The 22,729-nt window shown below is 47.4% G+C and overlaps 1 protein-coding gene across 2 annotated transcripts in view; it reads left to right on the forward strand.

The window, feature by feature from the left end:
* The first annotated feature begins 2,651 nt into the window (after positions 1-2,651).
* STK10 (serine/threonine kinase 10) overlaps positions 2,652-22,729 on the forward strand; it is a 53,318-nt gene continuing 33,240 nt past the window's right edge. Inside the window, exons 1-2 of one of the 2 annotated variants that reach the window (XM_075102415.1) lie at positions 2,652-3,038; positions 15,668-15,832. In XM_075102415.1, the coding sequence (XP_074958516.1) occupies positions 2,883-3,038; positions 15,668-15,832 (321 nt within the window). In that variant the 5' untranslated portion in view covers positions 2,652-2,882. Of the gene's footprint in view, positions 3,039-15,667; positions 15,833-17,208; positions 17,292-22,729 lie in introns of those variants that run through there. The other variant, XM_075102417.1, reaches the window with a different exon arrangement.

Below are 22,729 nucleotides of genomic sequence, written 5' to 3' on the forward strand. Positions count from 1 at the left end.
TGCCCAATGTCCTGGTCAAGTTAGCTGTTAGGAAGCTGAACCTCTCTTAGATTTATATGAAGTGTTTATCACCCATTCCTCTTCCAACCCAGAAGGAGTCCAGTCCAGCACAGCAATAACCACTGAAAGTGCTCTTTGTTCCTTACCCCTAACCTATACCAGGAATAATACTAATAAAATCAAACTCCACTGGCTTACTTTGGGTGACAGATGCTCTGTAACCCAACACTTAAAATGTGGAGCTGTTTGTGGTCTCACAGTCAGGTCAGCAGTTTCTTCTCCTTGGGTTGTAAAGCTGAGCAAGAGCTCAGCTCTGTGAACACGTGCTGCTGAGGACTGTGCTGACTCCCAAGTGGTCAGAGTTAATGCGATGGTGATGCTCATGACCATCTGTCCATATGACTGGGGTGCTCAGGATTTTTCCATTTCTGGAGTTTATATTCTCTTTCTTTTATCACTTGAGAAACAGTAAGAAGTAATTAATCAATAATTAACCTATTTGTTACTTGGTTTGATATCTGTGAGCTTTCTGCAAGAAGTGGGTGAAAAGAATTCAGATGGCTGATTGTCTTTGGCTGTGGGGCCACCAGATAGCAAATCTGCTCATACAGTATCCAGCACTGGATAAAAAATGCCACAGCCCTCAAAATGCTATGCTGAATCAGAGTTGCTCAGAAACTTTCAAGAGGGTAACTTGAGTTTGCAAAATTTATGGCAGCAGAGAAATCACCTCTCTGAGCCCCATCTGATCAGCCTATCCTCAGATAGTCTACAGGGCAACTACCTATACTGCAAGCCTTTGCCATAGGATTTATCTTGGATTCCGTATCTTTTCAGCACCTGATAAGGACAGATATCCCCAATATGCGCCCACAGCTCTTGCAGGGGCAGTTACAAAGATGCCAGAGTCAAACACTTATCAGGGAGGCAGATGAGAAAACAAGGGGCAATGACCACAGGTACAAGCTTGGGAGGTCCAGTGGGATAGTGGGAAAAACCCTCTCCCAGGATGGTGATGCATCTTGGAGCAGGTAACCCCAGGAGGTCACATCTGCTCCATCCTGGGAGGTTTTTCAAGACTCAGCCGGACAGGATTGCTCTCTGACCCAGTCCAGTACTGGTGGCACTCCTGCTCCAAGCGGGAAGCTGGCCTAGATGATCTCTGGGGGTCCTGTCCAAGCAATGTTTCTATGGTTGTGTCCAATGCCCTGGTCCCCAGTACAATAAAGTAAAAACAATAACGTTATTTAACTTTAGTTAAGTTTACTAAAGTTAGTAGAAACAATAAAGTTATAAGAATGATAACTTAAAAAATCAATAGCTAAAACACTGGAAAATTGAGATTAAAAGTATGACATTTTGAAAAGTAGTTGCTCTGATTCTGTTCTATTCTGTTCTTACTCCAGCATTGCCAGATCCACACATTGTATCAGATCAGATCCCAAACCCACAAAGTTAGGTGCAAAAAAGTGCTCAATTATTTTCAGCTTCTTTCTGTTTCAGGGATATACTTAGGTTTCATTTTCAGCTTGTTTTTCCTACAACTCAGCAGGGAGAAAGGAATAAGTAGGGGAACACAAAACTTTCTTAAAAAAAGGCAGCTGAAATTCTCACACAGCCACAAATTTCCAGGAACAGGAGTTTTAAATAGTATTTCAAGCATCAGATTTAGGACATTCAGAAATGTGAGGGCTGATCATGCCAGGATAAACCTATTTTTTTCTTAAGCGCAAAGACGAGGAGCGATGACAATCAGCCCCCATGCTTTCAAGTATAACATATCAGGGAACTAATAAGAAATTGGCAAGCCCAGATGTTCTCAAAGCAAGGGCTGGTGCTGAGTTTTGCCTGCACTGTGCATCAGGATGGAGCGTCCAAACGCACCCACTCCCGTACCGCCACCTCCGGCTCATTAATGGGACATGTATGTGGGGCAAAATACACACGCTGGTGTGAGCAGTGTTGGCATCACCTGGTTTGCCTGGACGACCGTTCACCACTAGGCTTTCTGTTACCAACGAAGATGTTGTCAAGCATGGCTGCACCGTCGGGCATTTCCCCTAGATGTCCCCATTTAATGCTTGATTTCGAGTCCGTTTTTTCAGAGGATTTGAAGTTTTGCCAGGGAGAGGATGCAAACCTTCACGCTTGGCACCAGTTGCATCACATCATCTCTAAAACAAACTCACGGCGGGTGCCCGCGGTGCTGATACACTCGAATTCCTGCTACTGGGAGTTTAAAAATATTTGCGTTCGGCTATTTTCACATGAGATGAACCAGGGGAAGAAGGAAGCGTCCCTCTGTTGCCAAGGCAGTTTAGGATTATGTTTTCACACTGGGAGATGTGTCCTTGCTCTGCTCCCAGCAGTGCAGCCCATGAGGGGAAGGGCAGCCCGTGCGGATGCTGTTGGCTCGCCGGGCTGAGCGGGTGGGAACGCGGAGTTGCAGACCTTTCCTCCCAGGTCTTCAATGTTATTTGTATTTAGCATCGTCCTCTGATGCTCTGGCCTCCTCCTGCCATGCTGGGTGGTGGGGGGGGGAAGATGTGCGACCCTCGCTCCTGGGATGCGGCTCGCAGGCGGGGCCGAACCGAGCCGGGCTGTACCGTCCCACGCTGCAGCGAGGCGCGCCGTGCCGTGCCGTGCCGTGCCGTGCCGTGCCGTGGCGGGCGGGGCGGAGGCGACCAGGCCAGCAGGTGGAGCGGCTCCGGCTCCATGTGCGCGGCTGGAGGCGGCTCCGCTCCCTGCCTCGCCGCTCCCCCGGGCGCGCAGCGGCTCCGTCCTCCCACGGGGCAGAGCGCGGGAGGCGGCCCCACGCAGCTCCCCGCACCTCCCCGCACCTCCCCAGCCGCCGCCGGGCCGCGGCACCGCACCCCACCGGCATGGCTTTCGCTAATTTCCGCCGCATCCTGCGCCTTTCCACCTTCGAGAAGCGGCGCTCCAAGGAGTACGAGCACGTCCGCCGCGACCAGGACCCCGGCGAGGTGTGGGAGGTGCTGGGGGAGCTGGGCGACGGCGCCTTCGGCAAGGTCTACAAGGTGGGTCCGCGGCGGGGGCGAAGCACCTGCGGCCGCCCAGGGCACCCCCCGCCTGGGGACTCGTTTGCAGGCTCCCCCCTCGCTGAGCGAGCCTGGCAGCCGTCTGTGGAGCTCCTGGGGGGGGGAACCCTTGCGGGAACGGGGGCGGCTCGGCGCATCCCGTTAGCTGGGCTGCCGAACTCGGGAGGGACGGGGGACAAAGACTGTGGGTCTGCTGGGGGTGTGGGAGGGCAGCGCTCGCTTGGGGCAGGGGGAAGCAGGGAGAGAAGTGGGGGTTTGTGGGTGGGGGTTTTATTTATTTATTTTTTCCCTTAAATCGCCTATTTTCAGGGAGATGCTTTTTGTAAGGCGACGAGGTGTTCTTGCCAAGCTTGTCGGTGCAATGAATGGAGGGAGATTTCTTGGAAGTCAGCAGTCTCGGGGCTGCCTCCAAGTTTTGCAAGCCTCCAGGGGTGACATTGTTCATATTCCTGTGGTCCTCACCAGCGGGAGCCTTAGAGAAGAGGCACCCAGCTCCTTAAGAGTGGGACATGCCCAGTGCTATGAATGTTTAACCTTTGCGTTAAAGGACCAGGATTTTAAAGGCCAGATACTCACCGTACTTTGTGCTCCAAAGCAACAGCGTTCTTGCCGTTCCTGGCTCTGGCATACTCTAGTCTCTTGTGCAACAGTTGAGAGAGGAGGCTGTTCCTTGGGGCTGGCTGGAGGAGCAGGTTGGGGATCCAGCCACCATGGGAGGCTTGCACCGCAAACATAATTTGGAACAGGAGTTCTGAGTTAGCTGTTTGGTAGCTGGTTTTTGATGGTCTCAGATCATTTAACAAGGTGTTGCCTTTTCAGAATTGAGACCCAAGTAGTACCTAAAGTGAAGGCCTGGAAGGGAGCTGGTTGTTTGCAGGTCAGGACAGAGGTCATCTACCACAGTGTCATGGGATTTGTTGTACCTGTTTGTCGGCTCTATCATATTATTGGAAAGAAACTCTCTAAAAAGTTGGGCCCTAGGTGTCCATTGAGTGGAAGTCTTTGGTGAAGGATCCTTTCTTCTAATAAAATGCAATTCCAGAAAGCCATATTTAAATCCCCAATGCATTTATGCTTCCAAAAGCAGCACCAGTAATAGTCAGTGCTTCTGTTACTGGTTTACTTGGTGTTGCATTGGAAACTCCTTCCTATATAGCAATGTTCACTCCTGAGTAATTATTTGATTACCTTTGCTTAGGTTTCTCATGCAATGATAAAAGTGAGGTAAACATTGTAACATAAGTTAATAGGCTTCTGAGACAAATGCAAACTTAGAAGATTTAAATCAGTTATTCTTCTATCTAAAATATGTATAACATATCCAAAACAGACAACTTTTAAGAATAAAACTACTTTGTAAACAGCTGGTTTGGTTTTAAAGTCTGTTGTTATACCTGAATGCCTCTGCTATTAACTCCAGCTTCACACCAATACTAAAATTATCAGAGTAACTTTAGATGTTGTAGGCTATGGATGTCAGCCTGTCAGATAGTAACTCCTCATTTCCAACTACTTCCATCTCTGTTGATCCCCATTTCAACCCAAAGAAGAATGTGGATTTTACTAAATTACACAGTGCAGGCCATGTGTTTATAACCAGAAGTTCACTCCGTCTGTAACTAGTACATGTAGACAACTGTCTGCTTTTGAGACATTTTTAACATGGTCGATCGGGGGTGGGGGTTAATGTTGTGACAGAAACCAAAGGGCAACTATTTTATTCTTCTTAGTAAAGTTTTAGTTCTCCATTGTCTTTGCTCTCTTCTCCGCCTGTTCTCCATCCTGGTTGGCAAATGAACATGGTTGGTTTTCAAAGAGTTCTTGTACAAGATTTAGTTTGTTTGTTTAAGAATCCCAAATTATTTGGGTGCCATGTACTATAAAGCCTTATTTTAGATAATAGCCAGTAGCATTATTGTGGAGAAGTTGTTTCCTGCCATGCTAAAATTTAACTTGCATATTGTCTTCGTCTTTCTAAATCTGGAACACTACCCTAGGTGGTGATGCATATAGGATAGAGATGTGAAAGAAGAGGCTTGCCCCAAACAAACAAATCAACCCACTTGCGCGCAAGGAGGACCTAAGTAGCTGAGACGCAATGAACAATTTTAAGCGTTCCCTTGAAGTCACTTTCAAGCCAATTTCCTTTTCACACAAAAGCGATCATTTAAAGCAAGTCAGAGTGTTTGTATGGTTGTGAGAGTTTGAGGGTGTTTGAATTAAGTTCCTGCCTTTCTTCCACCCCTTTTTGACACATGGGAATGATATAATCCGCCTGTGTCTGTATCCTGCCCTACTCACCATACGCTGAACTTGCTCCAAAGAGCCCGTCATCCCGAGCAGTGCAAAAGGATGGGATTTGTACACTGAGAAGTCTGACCTGGCAGAAATTTAGATGTGGATAGAAGAAAAAAATGTGCTTGTTTTAGTATGTTTTGTTTTTATGACACCAGGTTTGAGCAGGAGGAAGCTCAGCTGTGTAATGGTTTTACTGGGGACTCGTGCAGAACACCATCAGAGAGCTGTGTCTTAGACTCCCCATGCACTCAGCTGAGCAAACTTGAACTGGTTTGACACAGTGTTTACAAAAGTAGGACAGGCTTGATTTAAATAAATATTAATTAAAAACAACTAAATCTGTAGTAGAGCCTGAAATGTATACAGCAGACCGTAAGAAACCTGCAGCCAGTGGAAACTACTGGGATTTCCCTATTTTTATACAAAGACTTTTTTTCAGCAAAAGAGGACCTGATTGTATGAGGAAACAGTGAACCATGTTGCAGAGGGTAATGAAGCTGAAAAGTAGGAAGGGGGTGGGGTGAAACAGTTTCTTTCTAGCTCTCATTCTATTAACGTCTTGGTTTTGGTAAGGCCAGTGGGTACGATAAGGAAGCGATAGCAACGTACTGCATGCCAAATACGCTTTGTTACCCACCTCATCCAAAGCTCATTAAATAGATGATCTTAAATCAATCATTAGGCCAGCGGCTGGGAGCTGTGGTCAGTGTGTGCTAGCCTGGGAAGTCTGCAGCACCTCTGGAGTTGTGGGCATATAAAAATACAAGTTCCTAACTCCTAGCTTTCCAAAAAGCCGTAAAAAAAGCAGAGTTATTTTTCTTCAAAAACACCTAAGATACAATTAATAAAACGTATGGCTGTGGATTCATTGGTTCAAAGCCAACATCTGTTTGCATGTGCAGGGAGGGGGAAATGACAGTGGCACCGCCATGAGCTGCTTTGCTGATGCAGTGTGCTGATCTCGGGGCCTTGCAGATGCTCATGGTGAAGCTAGCAGTGCAGGCTGCTGTGGGCTGAATGCTTGGAGCTGCTGAATCACAACTTAGTCCTACAAAACCCATTAGTTGGTGCAGTATTTACTGTTCCAGGTAGTTGCATTAACATCAGCGGGAACAAATATGCAAGGGCATTGCGAAGTCATGAGCTAGCAGGGAGTGGACTTGATCTTACAAAAGCATGGGCTCTGCTGGAAGAAGCCCTGGGACTTGCTGCCTTTCTCACGGTGGGATTGTTTTGCTGCACTCGTGCCTCTTGTGAAATGCTATCTCTGCTTCCCAGTGCGTGCTGATGGGGATGCAGGCTCCCTGATAAGGCTTTCTCCTCGCAGGGTGGGGACAGGCTTTCTGCTGCGGGAGCGTGGGCTGCCATGCTGCCTGCAGACCCCAGCACAGCAGAAAGGGGGTTCGTTCACTTGAACTCTCCCTCAAACTACTCTTTGTGCCAGCTCCCAGAGAGATAATGCTGAGCCTTGTGCCACAGCAGCTCATAAATGTACCTCTTCTGTTGTTGTTCTCCTTTCTTCTTAAGATACAGCTTAAAAAGCTGAATTTGGATTGTCTGATCTATTATGGTGGTGTTAGTGCTGTATACACTACAGACTATGAATGTCTGTTTTGAAATTTGGGTAATAAAAGACTAATTGTTAAATGTTGTGCAGCTGCCTTATAAGCATGCCTTTCACAGCTATGGGCCTGTTGGAAGTCATGAGACTGTCCCTGTCACTTGCAGACCTCTCTCTGCTTGCCAGCTGAACCTACACCGCTCTGGTTTTGCACGAGTTGGCTCGAATGACTGGGGCTTAGCTCTTGTTGGTTTGATTCATGAGGGATTTAACATGTAATTCCTGGAAAGGGTGTCATGGAGAGATGCTAATCTGCTGGTTTAACTTTAAAAAAAAAAAAAAAAGACAGAGAGAGGAAGTGGAAAAAAAGGGGGGGAAGTTTAAGTTGATTGTAACTATGGCCACAAAAAAATTGAAAACCAGTGGTAAAATCAAATCATGACCTTGTTGCTTAGAATAGCTGAAGGGTTTTCTTAAAATGTTTCAGTTGAGGGAGAAGAGGAAGGGGAAGACACCACTCCCTTACATATCCAGTGGCCCCACAATATTAAACCTGGTTGAACTTTAAACTTCATGTTCACTTTAAACTCACTGAAATGTGTGATGCTCCATCCCTGCTGAAGTCCAAGTGAAGCTTGTCTTGTGCTCTGTGGAGCCATGGCTGGATCCGTGTGACAGGGAAGAGGAATAGCTCTCCATGGCCTAAATATTTTGATAATGACTTCAGCGTCATGGCCCAGAGCTTGGCAATGCTGCTGACAGTGGGAGTTGTGGGCAGCTGCGTGGAAGAGAAAGCTTAGATGAAGGCTTTGAACCTTTCACCCTCAAGCACATGGCAATCGTTGTTCCTTAGAAAAATCCCTGCCAAAAAAATGTCTCTTTTTTAAAATTATTTTTTCCTTGAGTATGCAGTTTCCTTGGGGAAAAAATGTTCTTTTTCTCATCCTTGGGTTGTTGCTGTGTGTAAATCTGGGGTTATTCTCATAGGTCTCAGGTCAAACTCACCCTCATTGCCACACTGCATGGTCGGGGGTCCTTGGGGGGCTGCATGCAGTGGATGGCTGTGCTGCCCTCCCATCCACCAGCACAGCCAGCCTTGCTCAGCCTGAAATCCTAGGTGAAAAGGAATTCAGCTATGAAGAGAAAAGTCACTTTAAAGAAATTATTTAAAATAATAGGTAAATTTAAAATAAACTTGCCTCTTGAAGGTGCTGTTGGTGTGCCAGGGTTAAGCACTGCAAAGTACGAGCACAGTGAACTTCTGTCTTGCTCAGTGTAGCCCATCTGGTTCAGCAGCTGGGCCTGAGCATCACCCGGTAGCCAGAGCGGCTTTGCTCCCACTGAAGGGGGAAAAGTGCAGTTGTATTTAGGAGTGGTGTCTGTGCATGCTGCCTCCAGGTCATGGGGTTGGAAGGGGCAGCATGCCCCTTGTGATGAGCAGAATGATGGCACTAGCACTGCTGGAGTTGGATGAACTGGCTTCTGGCTTCTGTGGGTTTTGTTGACTTGGCTATAGAAAAGCACTACGCTTCCACCCTCTGAAAGTCCACTCTTCAAAACAGAATGCTCTTCCCACCCAACACATGGAAACCTTCCTGACATTTTCTCTTCTCGTGCAATTCCCTCATGCCTACCTGTACTCCTGTCCTTATGACTCGTGTCCTTATTTAACCAACCAAAATGTTTGTGTGGTATTTCAGTAGGTGGGAGAGTCAGTGAAGGAAGCTGTGCCCCAGCAAAGCCAGCTGATGTTGGTGGACCTCGGTGCTTGTATCTGTTGGCATTGTTGAGTTGCCTCCTGCCCTGCATTTCTCTCTTGGTGCACTGCTGCAGTATCGTCCCTGGGTACGCTTGTGCTATGGAGATAGCAAAGGTCTGATAAGTTCTTTTATCTTTCTGCAAGGGCCTTGCTTATCTGATGCTTCTCTAGCACAGGGTGAAAGGACTGACAGACATGCATTTTACCACTGCCCATCTAAGCCCTGTTCCCTGGTTCTCAGGCATAGTAGCCATTTAGCATGCTGCTCAGCCCTTAGCTCCCTATGTACCAATTTTTTTGCAGAAAGTTGCTAGGAAACTCAGATGCGGTTGCATGGTGTCCTCCCCACCCCCATTTTAATTTATCTTCTATGTTGTGGCATTGACTGAGTGAAGACCAGGGCAGGAGTGCTTCAGGTGGAACACTACGCTCTTCCCGGGACCAGTGATTTGAAGGATGCCTCACGCTTTCAAGCTCTAGGTCTATAGGCTGAAGATGTTGGATCCATTTAGATCTTTCCTTTCCTCAAACCTTGTATAGGTTTTTGCTCATTTCTCACCTGTGACAGGACCATGAGGTCAGCTCAGTTTCTGTAGGTGGGTTATAGGGTAGCATACCAGCAGAGAAGCCTCTTGTCTGCTGCTGTGTTTGGGTGCAAGGTCTGAAGCTTCCTGTGGAGCTTTTCTGCTCCTTGACTAATGTACTGCTGCTTGGACTTGTTATCTCTCATTCCCTTCTGCTGCGTCGTTGCTGAGCTTTTAAGGCAAGAAAAGGTACGCGTGCCATGCTTTTGTCATGCTTTTATTTTTTTTTTTTGGTGTATCTACATAGAAGGGAAGCCCTTGGCCATAGCTTAAGCTCTCTGGCAATGTTACTTTCCCTTGCCTCTAGCTTGTAAAGCTAGAGGAAGGTGTTTCTGCATTATTTTTTTTTAAACTAACACTTTTTGCCTTCTTTCACAAGCCACTTCCACTTCCTCCTAGCCCTTGCAAAAGTGTTGCCCCAGCTCCCAGAGCAGCAGTGCTGGTCCAGCCTGGTGTGGTCAGACCCCTGCCTGACCTGATGCCCAAGGGATGAACCTCTGCACGGGGTGCTGTGTGTACTGGGGGCTGCTAGACAAGGGCTACGCGAGCCCTACTGCTGCACCTGTGCCTGTTTGTCACCACCCGCTCTGCTGGGTGGTGCCAAGGACTGAATTCAGCATTTTCAACAAAAAAAACCCAAAATACATTTCATTTATGGCGCCCAACTGAAGTGGCTCTAGGGAGCTTGCTGGGCATGGAACTCATTTCAGCTCCCATTGATTATTTGGCAATAATAAGAGCACTGACTTGAGCCTGTCTGTTCTGTGTTTGTTTATTAATGCAGATAGCTCAGGCAAAGTTCATCAGAAGGCAGTTAATCATTACATTATCCATGAGAAATATCTAAGCAAGGGTTGCTTGCATGCAAAGACACACAACAGGAGTACAATGCTTGGGGAGGAAGTCAGAACTACCAACTCCCAAATACGGCATCCACTGAAAGCACCAGGCTTTTTACTCCTGGTTCTCTAACTCTGATATATCAAGCATCAGCTCTCCTGGCATGAAGAGAAGGCTTACAAGGATGGGAAGAGTAGCTCACATCAAAAATGTGGTGCCACAATATGGCAGGCCAGCTTTAAAAAGATTGTCCCTTGGCTTGGGAAGACATTGTGGGCAAGCAAGCCTAGAGGAAGCAATTCGGGAGCTCTTGGTGCTAGTCCTCTTCTTTCTACTAGTGAATGAGAGTTTGTGCAGGGTTTTGTTCTGCCTCACCTAGAAACTGGCCATGCCTTCGGCAGCAGTCCTGCCTGAGGAAGGACCGAACAATCCAGCCTTCCGGTAATCTGTTCTTTAAAGGCTTAAAATAGTTCCTGCATTTGTCACAACCTGGATTTCACAATAGGTTGGAGGGTGAGTCACAGGCAAAGGCCAAACAGCCTCTTCTGTCACCTGAACAGGCACCTCTCACCCCTTAAATCCATAAGCTGAGCAGTAGTTACTCTATGTCTCTGCCTTCTAGGAGTAATCCCACTCATCCCCTAGTCCCTGGTATTCCCAGTGTGTTTGGCAGTAGCATGTCCAGTGCCCATCTTGCTCCAGAGGACTCCAGCAAGATCCTTTGCTTTGGATCCTGGCATGTCTTTGTGGAGGTAGTTTACTGGGTAATTTATTTGATATGCTTGCTTTTGTGGAATGCATGTTCCATTCCTGTTTCTGCACAGGCCTGTCAGCCGTGGTCTGTGCAATGCATTGATTTGTGCAAAGGCTGGTCGTGGCTATCAGGCCTTTTCAGGTTTTAAATGCCAAGACTGTAGTGAATCTAACTATAGTTCAGCAGTGTATCCTGGGTGCTACGCTGGCAGCTGTCTGCTCTATTGCTTTTTTGGTGCTAATTGGCACTCCAGGGACAAATTATCCATGGCATTAAAATGCCCAGGAGTGGAGGAGCTAAAAGATGGAACTGGATGCATGCTTTCGACTGACCAGCCATAGGCCATACACCATACACTATACACTGGCATCAAACAGCTTCTGTTCTTGGGATCTTACCACCTGGGTGGTTCTTTCACTTCTGTCCACAAATTTCACTAAAAAAAAAAAAAAAAAAGGAAACACCACGACTTCTTCAAAGGCTGCACATTTAGGGGTCTTTTACCTGAGAACAGAAGCTCTCTTCCCATCTCTGCATTCTCTGTGTGGACTTTTCCTGGGTTGAAAAGCCTGTAATTAGGCTACGGTTTGCAGAAGATTTTGAATTTGTAGTTCAAACCATGTATTTTGCAGGATTGCATTTCAAATAATGTGGCTGTCTAACAAACACTGTTGGTGAGTCAACCAAGGGTGTTTTAGTGATAGTTCTTGTTTTTCTTCTTTCCTCCATATCATTGTGTCTTCCTTTGGGATTTAAAGACAAACAAAACACCCATCATGAAAGAAGTTTTAATTTCCCTTGCTGCAAGGTGAGGGCATGACCCCCAGTGAAGCTTATGGTAGAGGTGAAGCTGCAGAGAGTCTGGGGGCAACTCTTTCCTTCTGCAGCTTTTGGAGAGCAAGTAGCACATGCTGCCTCTTCTCAGCCTGGTGCTGTGTCCCCCCCTTGCTGTTAAGTGTATCATCCAGGTCTGCAGGTTGCAGGCTTGGAGATGCTGATTCCTTCTGCCTAATTGCTAGCTTGGCTTTCTGAGGTCAGAGTGCGCTGGGTTCTGCTTTATGCTAATGTCTTGGGGCAGATTCTGATCTGTTGTACAAAGATAAGCAGAAATCAGGAAAAGGCTTTAAACCCTAAAGCATCATCTCATGACTGGGATGTCTGAAGCTGGTTCCCAGGGCTGGCAACATAAGCATTTGGCCTATTTAGGATCCAAACAAACCTTCCTGGAAGAATATCGCTGTTGTAATACATTGTATGCAGGAAAATACCAGCAGTGAACCTGAAGGAAATTGCCAGACATGAGTTACAGAGAGGCTGCGTGGTGTACTTGGCCAAAATTTGATGCTGCCTGTACAAATCTGGATCGCTGTGAGCAGCTTTCGGAGCTGGCTGGCTGCTGTGAGGGGCTGTGATGCAGCTGTCTGCCTGATGGCAGGCAGCTGCCATTTCCAGGGAGGCTGCTGGGAATGTGGCTGTATCGTGGTGTCAGGGCTGGAGGACAAGCAGATGGAGAGAAATGAAAGGTAGAGAAATGGGCAGAAGCTCCTTGTTTCTACAGACTGGGTAGAAACACTACAGACTGGGTTTAGGCTCAGAGGGGCCTTGGACAACTCGGGAGGGGATGAGCTGTCTGGCCTCTATGAGTGTTGGTCCTCTCAAAGGCACCTGTGTGGGGCAACCAGTCTCTTCTCCACACTACAGTGGGCCACACTGGAGGAGATTAATTTTCCAAAACCTCCTACTGACCTCATGGTCTCAGGTCGCTTTCCTACTTCAGCTTCTTCTGCCATCCTGTGGGGCATTTTGGTCCCTCTGGGAAGTGCCATGAGTGCACTCAGTTGTAGTGGTGATATTATCACATGGCTGCAGAAAGTACAGGGTTCAGGCCTACACCATCCCCATGGCATCCCTACCCGCATGAGCTTGCTGTTTCAAAAGCTTGTATTCTTACATCATGAGTTTGTGATGTACTGAGCTGAGTTGTCCTTGGAGGTGGTGGTCTCACCTCTGCTGGTGTGCCTGAGCAGTGTGACCTCCCTGTGCTGGCTGGCCTGGGGGAAAGTGGGACAGTTCAGTGCTCCTCTCCCTTTGGGGTATAAGCCCACCTAGCACAGCTCATGGGATCCCCATCCTCCCCAGGCTGCCTTCTCTGCTAGGTAAGGAAATGAAGATGACTGGGTAAATACTCTAATTCAGGACAGTCCAAAGTGGTGCAGAAAGGCAGCAGCTAATTGTGATATGGACATCTTTAAAAACTGAACGTCAGGCAGGGTATACACAGGCTCATATCTAGAAAGGAAGTGATTGCTGGCAGTTGCTGGGTTGCTCACCCTGCTAGTTGTAATGTTGAATGAGGTCAGGCTGCCACAGTGAATATGTGGGCTGCGGTCACTCCCCCCCCCCCGCCCCGGCTTGCAGCCTGGTTTGCAAAACTGTGTCCTCCAGCTCAGCATCCAGCACCCCTGCATGTGTTAGCAAGCCCAGGAGGGGATGAGAGGTGGCAGCATGGCTGCTGGCATGCTTCTCCCAAGGCTTGGGAGTGAAGGCAGGTTGGTTCAGACTTCTCAGTGGGAGATGGACTGGGGCACGTTCTGCTCCTGGGTTTTTTCAGGTGCCTGCAGGGCCCCGGCATCCTGGAAGGGCTGATCTGTCCAGGACTCTGCTGGTGGGAAGTGTGCAATGGCTGACCTCCAAGGGAAGCCCCACCTCTTCTCACAATATTTACTTCCCTTCCTTGGACCTCTCCCAATGCCTTAAGTGCAGAGCAAACACAGTGGGGCACTTCTTGCTCCGATTCGGAAGTGCTGTGCTTTTCCCTGTGCTTGCTTCGCTCTGCATCTCCCCCTGCCCTGCTCTGCCTGCCCTCCTCTGGGCATCTGGTGGCAACTTGGTATGAAACAAACCAACCTGAGCAAAAGAAACCTCCTAATTTCTTCTGAAACCAGCATGAGCTGCTATCTTGCATTTGGGCAGTGAGCCCGGATGGAAATGGATTTGTCCCCTGTGGTAAAGACACAGCTGTCCATGCCAACTCATGCAAATGCAGCATGTCTTCAAAACCCAGCAGAGACTCTGGGGTCCCTTATTCTCCTCCCTTCATTGTATGCTTTTTCCCTTATTCCTTCCTTCCCTCCCCAGCCTGTTTCTTGGTACACAGTTACACTGTTACCTAAGCTATATAAAACTGCTCAGCAGGGCTTGCGGTGTTTATAACAGGAATTAATCCTCCTGTAAGCTCCCACATAGGTTTTCCAAACAGAGATATGTAAACTATAGAGCGGTAAGAAAGGTCACAACCAGAACTTGCCCAGCTCCTCCGGTGATAACGTCCACAGTGGAACTTTCTTCCCTGGGGGAGAGGCAGCCTGGAGTGGGTGTGATGGAAGGAAAATGGGTAATGAACTGGAATCACACCGTGGGGCTCTCCTGCACCAGTGGGCAGCAGAGTGGGTGAAGTACAGGGATTTCTCCTGTCCCTTGATCTGCTGATTCAATGCACTTCTGGGAATGGCGGGGAGCTCCTGAGTCAACAGCTCCTGCCTTGCCCCCTATCCCAGCGTATGACACATCTCACAGCGAAGCCCTGCGTGCAGACTGTCTTGCAAATGCCCTTTTGGTGTTTTGTTGCAAACTTCTAATTTTTGCAATAATTTGTGCAAACTGCATTTGCAAAATGCAAGCTTGCCCTGGCGGTTTTGGGAGAAGCCAATGGGATGATGGGTGGATGATTCTGAAACGGTCCTTCACGGGAGCAGCTCCGAGGCTCGCCTGGTGCTGCCTGCTTACAGGTGCTTGCTTTTAGCCAAGCCTTTCATCAGCTGCCTTTTCCCCATGTCAGGTGGGGGCACAAGAGGAGTGGGGTGATAAGAAATGTGTCTGCAGGTGCTTCCAGTCCAGCCTTAATAGCCTTTTGCTGGTGTATGGCGCCTACAAGCAGAGCAGCCCCTGTGCAGCTATCGGTGACCCTTTCCTAGGCAGTGATTGCTGCCTGGGGAAGGAGGTCAGCAAGCTGCTAACCCAAGGGTATGATCCTGTGCAGTTGTGAAGAATGGGGAGGGAAAGCCAGCAAAAGTTTTCCAGCCACTAGGCCAAAGAGGTTTTGATGGTTTTCTAGTTATTTGGTGAATAAGTTGGTTAAAGGGACTATATAAAATGGAGGGGGCAGCTGGGAGAGCATGTGTAGTATTTTTCTTACTGTGATCTGAAGAGCTCATTAACATGCAACACCAGGAATACTGGCCAGTCCTGGGAAATCAAAATGCACCCTTCGTGTTGCTTTATCTGCCAAGGAGGTGATCCCTAGATTTCCGTTGTGTTACGAAAACTGCCTTGGTGAGGGTCCTGGTGAGGAAGGGAAGCACAGGAGTGTTCATGGTGGAGATGGTTCACAGCTGTACTGTGAATTTGGTCAGATTGTCTGTATACTCAGTACTTCTAGTAAATTGAGCTATCACCTATGCTATTATCAGAGAGCCTCTATACTCTGATGTTTTCTTGCCTCTGTTGTCTTTCTTTTCATGCTACAAACATTAGGATGTATCTCATTTTCTAAAAGCCTCTTTCTTCCCATGATGGGAAGTGGTGTAGGCATTAGAGACTGGAGGGAGGAAGGAGGATGCTTTGGCCCTGGCACAGCATTCATACCCTCTGTGAAGCTACAGGCAGGTTTAGGGAGCAGAAACATATCTGCAAGTTTCCATGCTTGTGTTGTGGCTGGTACCAAGAGTGTGAAGTGGAGGAGCAGGAATTGTGCAAGTACTGTGTGCTCGTGGCTCCCCTCGCCTTTGTACTCATGCTGGTTTTGTCTTGCAGGCTAAGAATAAGGAAACCGGTGCTTTAGCAGCTGCCAAAGTCATTGAAACAAAGAGTGAAGATGAACTGGAGGATTACACGGTGGAGATTGAAATACTGGCGACCTGCGATCACCGGCACATCGTCAAGCTGCTGGGAGCATATTATTGGGATGGCAAGCTCTGGGTAAGAGGCTGTTACTGTGTGTGATGTGTACGGCTGTGTATTTCTCACTCTGTAGAGAGGAAATGGCTAATTTCTGGTGAAGCAAAACCTCTGGAGCAGATTGAAGCATAAGTGTGAGTTAGAAATGACTCACGAGATGTGCTCTACTCACTATGTGATCAGTGTCTGGATTTTCCCCACTTTCTTTGATGAGCAAACTTTCTTCTAACTGAAGCTGCTTATCCGTAGTGCAGGAAAGATCAAGAGATCTTCACTGTGAAGTGAAAACTGGAGTTGTGGGGGTTTTTTACCATTTGGAGTTTGTAAAGGTAGAAAATGCAGCACTGATAAGGGCATCTCTTCCACCACCTCAGTCCTTCTTTTGAAAGATCAGATGGAAGGGTAACCCTGTTTTTTTGATTTGTGCCTTATTTCTGGCTCAGCATGTGTAATGCAGAGGTAACTGATAGCAAGAGCTCCATTTCCCATGGCTGTGGAGGCACAGGGACATAAAACAATCCAGCAGGTTAGTGCAATGGGTAGTTGTGCAGTGGCTGGAACTGCAGGTTCCTGTATCTCTTTCCCCTAGCCTGGCAGACAGATATATATATTTGTTTGGTTGTTTTTTTCCCTCTGCCTGCTGTTTTCTTTGAGTCCCTGGCAGCAGAGTAAGGTGAGCATGAAAAGCACCTTCCTGCATTCTGCCACAGGGAAGGTGCAGGGGGCTAGAGAGGGTGAGGGCCTGAACCCTTGTATACTTGCTCCATGCTAGACTCGACTAACTGGGTACCTGTGTGCGTACAGGTGTGTCTGTGTCAAGATAGTAGAAATTAGGTGAATGTGAGGATTTTCAAATGCATCTTCTTGGCCAGTTCATCTGCTCCTTCTTGTAACTACTGGCAAGTTAGGAGAGCATCAAAGGGTGTGTTCAGCAGCTCTGTTACTTTTTCCTTCCTTTTTTAATGCTTCAGATACCTCTGTGGCCTCCCAGGGTAATCTTACTAGAGTTAAAAAAAGAGATCTCAGTTTTTGAGACTTGCACTTTTGTGAGCTGAGCTGTTGGTCCCTGCCTGTTGTACTGGGGAACCTGAGGCCAGGGTGCAGGCTGAGCCACGGGGCTGCCGCAGGAATAACCCAATCCATGTCTAGTTCATGCTTTGGTTAAGCAATGCTGGAGAGGTACTGTTTTACTGGGCAATGTGTGCTTATTCAGCAAACACCTTTTGCAATGTCAGCATGGGTCAGTGTCCCTTATTATTTAAAAATCCGTCTGTAAAGCCCCCAACTCCTCTGTGATCCCTGGCTCAGAGGGCTGCAGTACCCAGCGCTGAGTGCAGCCTTCTGTGCATCTTCTTGCTTCAAGGGAGCTGGACTGCAAGTTGTCCAGAGAGATGGTATTTGGATGGCTGCTAATCATGATGCTGAGCCCTGGGCATGTTAAAGAACAAAGTAAATATGTACCCTTCTAAGGAAGTGAAAGGTAAACATCTGTCCTAGGAGGGGACTTGGGATTTGGACAGATTGCAACTGCAGCAAAACTAATCTTCGCAAAATTAAAAAGACAATCATAAACCAAACTTGGGTGAGAGATGGGGCTAGTTTGTATTCTACCCTGTTCTGCTGTTTTTACCTGCATGCTCTGTGCCTTGTCTGCCTGAATTTTATACATAGGCCTTGTTTGTTTTCCCTAAATTATCATCCCCCTCCCCTTTCCCCTTCCACCTCCTCCCTGCAATAGGAAGCTTTGCCTTCCTTCCTGTAGGGAAAATGGTTTGCAGATCTCCTCAGCTCTGCTTTTGTCTGAGAAGTGCTTTGTAATGTCATATGCTTGCCGACCTACTAAAATTAAACAGCCTGTTTGAAGCTACTGGAACAAGAGCCTCCTGTATGAGGCTTTCCCATGAGGGTAGATGTTACAGCCCTGTCCATTGTTTTGGGAGGAGGATCGTTCTCTTTATTTAATTGAGCGACATTTGCATCTCATTGCTCAAGCTGCTCTTATTAATGCTGTAGTGTTTTACTGGCTTTGAGGAAAGTAAATAAGCCAGGCTGTTATACTTCTGGACCGGCTTCTAGTCACTACCGTGTTTTCCCTAATGTCAAAGGCTTCCGCTTCTCAGTCACCAGCGCTGCTGGGGAAAATTTGCATCCAAATATAAACACTGGCTTTCATTGTCTTGTCCGTATCCCATCCCCATTTCTGTCTGTGGGGTTATTTCAGACAGCATTTTCCTGGACCATTTGCACATGGTCCATTTGCACAATGGGCACACGGACTCTGCTGCGCTTTTAGCTTCCAGTGTCTCAGGCTTGGGGTAAAACTGCTGTGGGTGAATGTCTGGTCAGTGATCCACTGTGGTTTCCTTGTCCTTGCAGCCCAGCATGGAAAGAGAGTGTTCAAAGTGAGAAAGGGGCAGGAGTGGGAGCACGCAGACAGTCTGGCGCGCCCAACCTACTGGATGGCAGGAGCTCTTTGGCTCTGAATAATTTACGGCTCAGTCTGCCACCAGCAGTCTCGGCCGACGGTGCTGAGAGGGGCTCAGTGCTGAGAAGGGCTCTTGCTAAATCAGTCTGTTGACTGTTCTCCGACTCTTGAACTAACAGGGAAAATATGTGAGGAAACCTGGCCTTCAGTGGTAGCAGCTGCTGCAGAGGCTTCCTTGTCCCTCTGAGCTCTGTTAGGTCCCTGTGGCTCCTCTCTGCTAGGGTTTGGCTTTGCGCTTCAGTAACCAGAAGGTTACATGCAATATTTAGGGAGCAAAAAACCTTCCTGTGCAACGGAAAGTGGCTTATCCTACAGCAGCTGCTTTGAAATCCATAGCACTGAAATGAAAGTATAAACCAGCAAATTTCTCTTGCTTTTATACCTGCGCGACATCAAGGATGAACCCTGGTTCTCACACATGACAGAGAAGCCACCCACCGTGAGCCACAACCAAGGGCTTGGAGGACCCCAGTGAGTCCCCAGGAATATTACTGGTGAGATGGCAGCAACCAGCATGAACTTCCTTGGCATATAAACACACTGCAGAGATGCTGTGCCCTCACCAGCTATCTTGTTCCATTTCCCCCCCGCCTTCTTTTCTTTGCTCATGGTAGAGGCCAAACAGTCTTGTGCCAGTTGAAAACAGCCCAGGGAGGCTTGCAAAACTGCAGTGGTGGCAGCTTTCATGATTTTATTTTTATTATAAGCCCTGTGGCATTTGATGTTCTTTTGCATAAATCCCAGCTGCTGGAAATGGAGGCACCAAGTAAAAGCTGAGAATTGTGCTATTAAAACTAAAGTAAGTTTTGTTTGAGTCCTTGTCGATGGGCCACGTTTTAAAGTCTTTTTTTCTGAAGTGCAATGTATGACTTGGAAACACAAAGGCAAGTCCCCCACACCCAATATACATGCAACTTTAAAAATGGGCTTTTTAAAGCTATTTTATGACTGAGGAATGGGACTAAGGTGTGGGGTTTGAATGCTTGGAATCAATGGTGCTGAATTCGTGTAGATGCTTATTAGTACATGGGAAAGAAAAACAACAGACTTTGTGTTTTGTGTCCCTCTTGCAGGCTATACAGTTGGGTTTGTCTGTTTTAGTTTTTTTTCCCCTCTTCCAAAACAACACAGAAAGACTGAGACCTCAAAGGAAAGGAGGAATTTTTGATCTCCTGCTTCTGAATATCTCTGCTGCTTCCAAGTACCTCCTCTTGCAGTCAGAGGAGCAATAAGATGACCAGGGAGGAGAGTCTCATTGGGAGTGATGGACTTGGATGTTCCTGCAGGAGATCTCTGCTCCCGGGAGACGGTGGGTGTCTCTGGTGGACAACCCAGCATGCTCTGGCAGCACACCCATAGTGTGGGGCAGGGAACCTGCGCTCCCTCCTGCAGCAGTCTGTCGAGATGCTCCAGCATTGAGTCTGTAGGGTTCTCTGGAAATTAGTGGAAATGTCATTTGGCCCCAGGTATTTAACCAGAGGACTCTGCCAGTGGTGGTACAAGTTTTCTAGTGAAGCACTGGGGAATTCTTTTCCCCCTCCCTCCTTTTCTATAAACCATGGTTGCTATGGCAAAGGGGCTTTTGAATAGAGACGTTTCCTGGAGATCAAAGCAAAAACTGCTGTACTGTGCAGGTAAGCCTGCCTTGCCAGAGTGTTTTGGGGAAGGTTAATTTAATCAGCGTAGAGTTTCTTCTTACTGGCCCGCTGTGTGGGTATGTAACTTGTATAGCTTGCAGAGAGACACCAGCTTTGTACCTAGTCTTTGTACTTCCCTTAAAAAACACTTTGCATTTTCTGTGGGCAGGCCCTGACGTGTTTAGCCAGGGACTTTTTGGATTGCTACCCCTTTGATATGGATGTTGACTGGAGGTTTTGGCATTCTTGAAAATCCTGTATCATAAAGAAATATTCATTATCCCATGCACTAGACTGCTAGGCTATGTAAAGCATCTGCAGCTTTTAATTCTCTTAAGTTGGAAATACCTTTTCTTTAAAATAAACAAAAAAAGAAAGCTGATAACAGTATCAGGTTCCCTAAGGTTTCCCTTAGTGAAGGGAGGTTATTGCAACCTGCAGGGATGGCTTGCAGGGTGAGCAGACTGAGCCATGGCTGGATGCCTGTGCACATGAATGCTGTACCAGACCAGGGCTCTCCAGGCTTCTCAGTCATCTGCCCCTGAGGAATCCGAGGGCTATTCGTGTGCCTTTAGCATTTCACTTGGCAGGAGAGTTGCAGTCTAATCTGGCCCTTCCTGCTTGGCCTTGTGCTCCTGAAGCTTTGTACCAAACATCTCCCCAAAATACTGGAACAGTTGTTTGCCGCTCACAAGCACTGAACTGTGCATAGTGTTGTAGCGTAGTGGAGGAGAGACCTGGAAAAGCTGGCCAACCTTCTAGAGGAACAAGCCTTTCCTTTCTCTTTCTCCTTTCCCCCAACTGCAGAAACCTAAATTCATGCCAGATTTGGCTGCACAGTGAGAGCCCCCAAGAGCACCCAGCGCTGTGTTGCTGGCAGGGCTGTGGTCTGGTACCCATGAGCTGCTGCAGGATGAGCCCTGCTGGGCAAACCAGCATGGGGGTGCTGTTTGCTGGACCGGTTTCTAAATTTTAACCAGTGCAGAATTCGGGCAGAATGGCGTAACAACCCCAGTAACTTCTGCAGGGTGGGTAGGTGAGGAGAAGGTGTGGGCAGACACCTGCACACATCAGGACAGGGCACCACTGTGCCGTAGGAGGCTGGGAGTGTGGCAGGGATATCACTGTGTCCCCTCCCTGTCCTTAGAGTCAGCTGGATGCACATCATCTTGGCTGGGGCTAGAAATGGAGCCCAGTGGTTTTTCTGATGGTTCCCTGGGTTTCCACAGTCAAGTAATCTGCAGTTCAGGGTAGTGTAATTGACCTGAGTGGGTGACTACTTCTGCTCCAACCCTGACACTGTGTCTTTGTCAGCTGGGATGCTGCAGAGTGGGTGTCTAGGTGCCATCCTCCCTCCCCTCCTTGCCAGCTGCTGTCTGCCTGTGAAGCAGTAAGGCTTCTCTCTGCCTCGCTCTTATGCAGGCTTTTTACTGCCTTTTCCAAAGATATGGAGGTCTAAGTCTTCTGACCTCCTCTGCTGTAAAGATGGGCAGCAAGTTGCATGGGACCAATATATCTGCTCTGTCTTTGAACGCTAAAGCTGACGTTCACGACTTCTGGCAAGTTGCTGGAAATCCCATTCTGGGTAAAACTGGGGTTTTCCATTAAAGGAAGGATGGAAACAGAGTGATTTTGATGAACCACCAAGAACAACCTATGCAGCAGGCAAACTACCATAGCCCAGCCAAGTTCAAGAGCGCTTCTACAGGTAGCAACATCGCAGTGCAAACTAGAGTAGAAACCTTTGTCTACCGTCCTTTATACACAATAATGTTGCAAGTAAAGTTTATTGAAGCAATAATAATGGCTTGTGATTGCATACCCTTGTCAACTATACACCATGGAATGCGTTTATAAAAGAGACCTGGTGTCATTATCCTGATTATTAGAAGGGGGAGCTGAGGCACAGACAAGAATTTGCCTAAAGTTTACCCAGCAGGAAAATGGTACTTGGGAATAAGTCTTATGTGCTGAATCCCAGTCCAAGTTTATAACCATAAGACCATAGTTTTATGAAGAGAAAGGAGCAGACAAGAAGCCTATAGGCAAATTAGTTTTCAAAGCACTTTAAAACTTTGTTTAGAAATGAATTGCAATAGGCCACGTTCCCACATGGCTGGCTTACCAAGGGAAATGCTAAAGAACAATATTTGCATATAAATGAATATGTATGAACTACTTCAGTATAGGATACTGTGCCTGGAAACCAAGCTTCAGCCTATGCCCTGGAACAAGCAATAGATTGCAGTTTTACACTTTATTTTATATCAGATACAGCCTGAAAGTTGTCATTTGAGAGAGAGGGATGGCCTTTTGCAGACCTTATGATTTGGTGTGGTTTCCATTGACTTCAAAGCCCTCACTGAAATAGTTAAATAGCAATACTCTCATCTTGTGTGATGGATCCAGGCACGTGGTGTTGTGAACTTGGGGATGATCAGAACAAATAATTGTTCCAAGGGACATGCCAGGCAGGAACGGAAAATTTGTAAAAAGTCCTTTACCACCCCTTCAATGACTTGTCCTCCTGGCCAGGTGAAGCTTTGAGGATGCAGTGGAACTCCTGGCTATTAATAGAAGACATCAGGAAACCTGTCCTGGGTCAAACTCCAGCTCTCATCATGAGTTCTACCCTTCTGAAATGCATCATCTGTTTTAGATGCTGGCACAAACTTGGGGCACTGGAAGTTGGTGAATCTTCCCACTGAAGAAGCAACTTATTCCTTTTAGCTATTTATATTTGAAAGGATTTTCTGCATTTTGCTGCCCATCCAATAACAAATACTGTTGGTGAAC

The sequence above is a fragment of the Phalacrocorax aristotelis genome, chromosome 8 (assembly GCF_949628215.1).
Source record: "Phalacrocorax aristotelis chromosome 8, bGulAri2.1, whole genome shotgun sequence".
In the NCBI taxonomy this organism is placed as follows: Eukaryota; Metazoa; Chordata; class Aves; order Suliformes; family Phalacrocoracidae; genus Phalacrocorax; species Phalacrocorax aristotelis.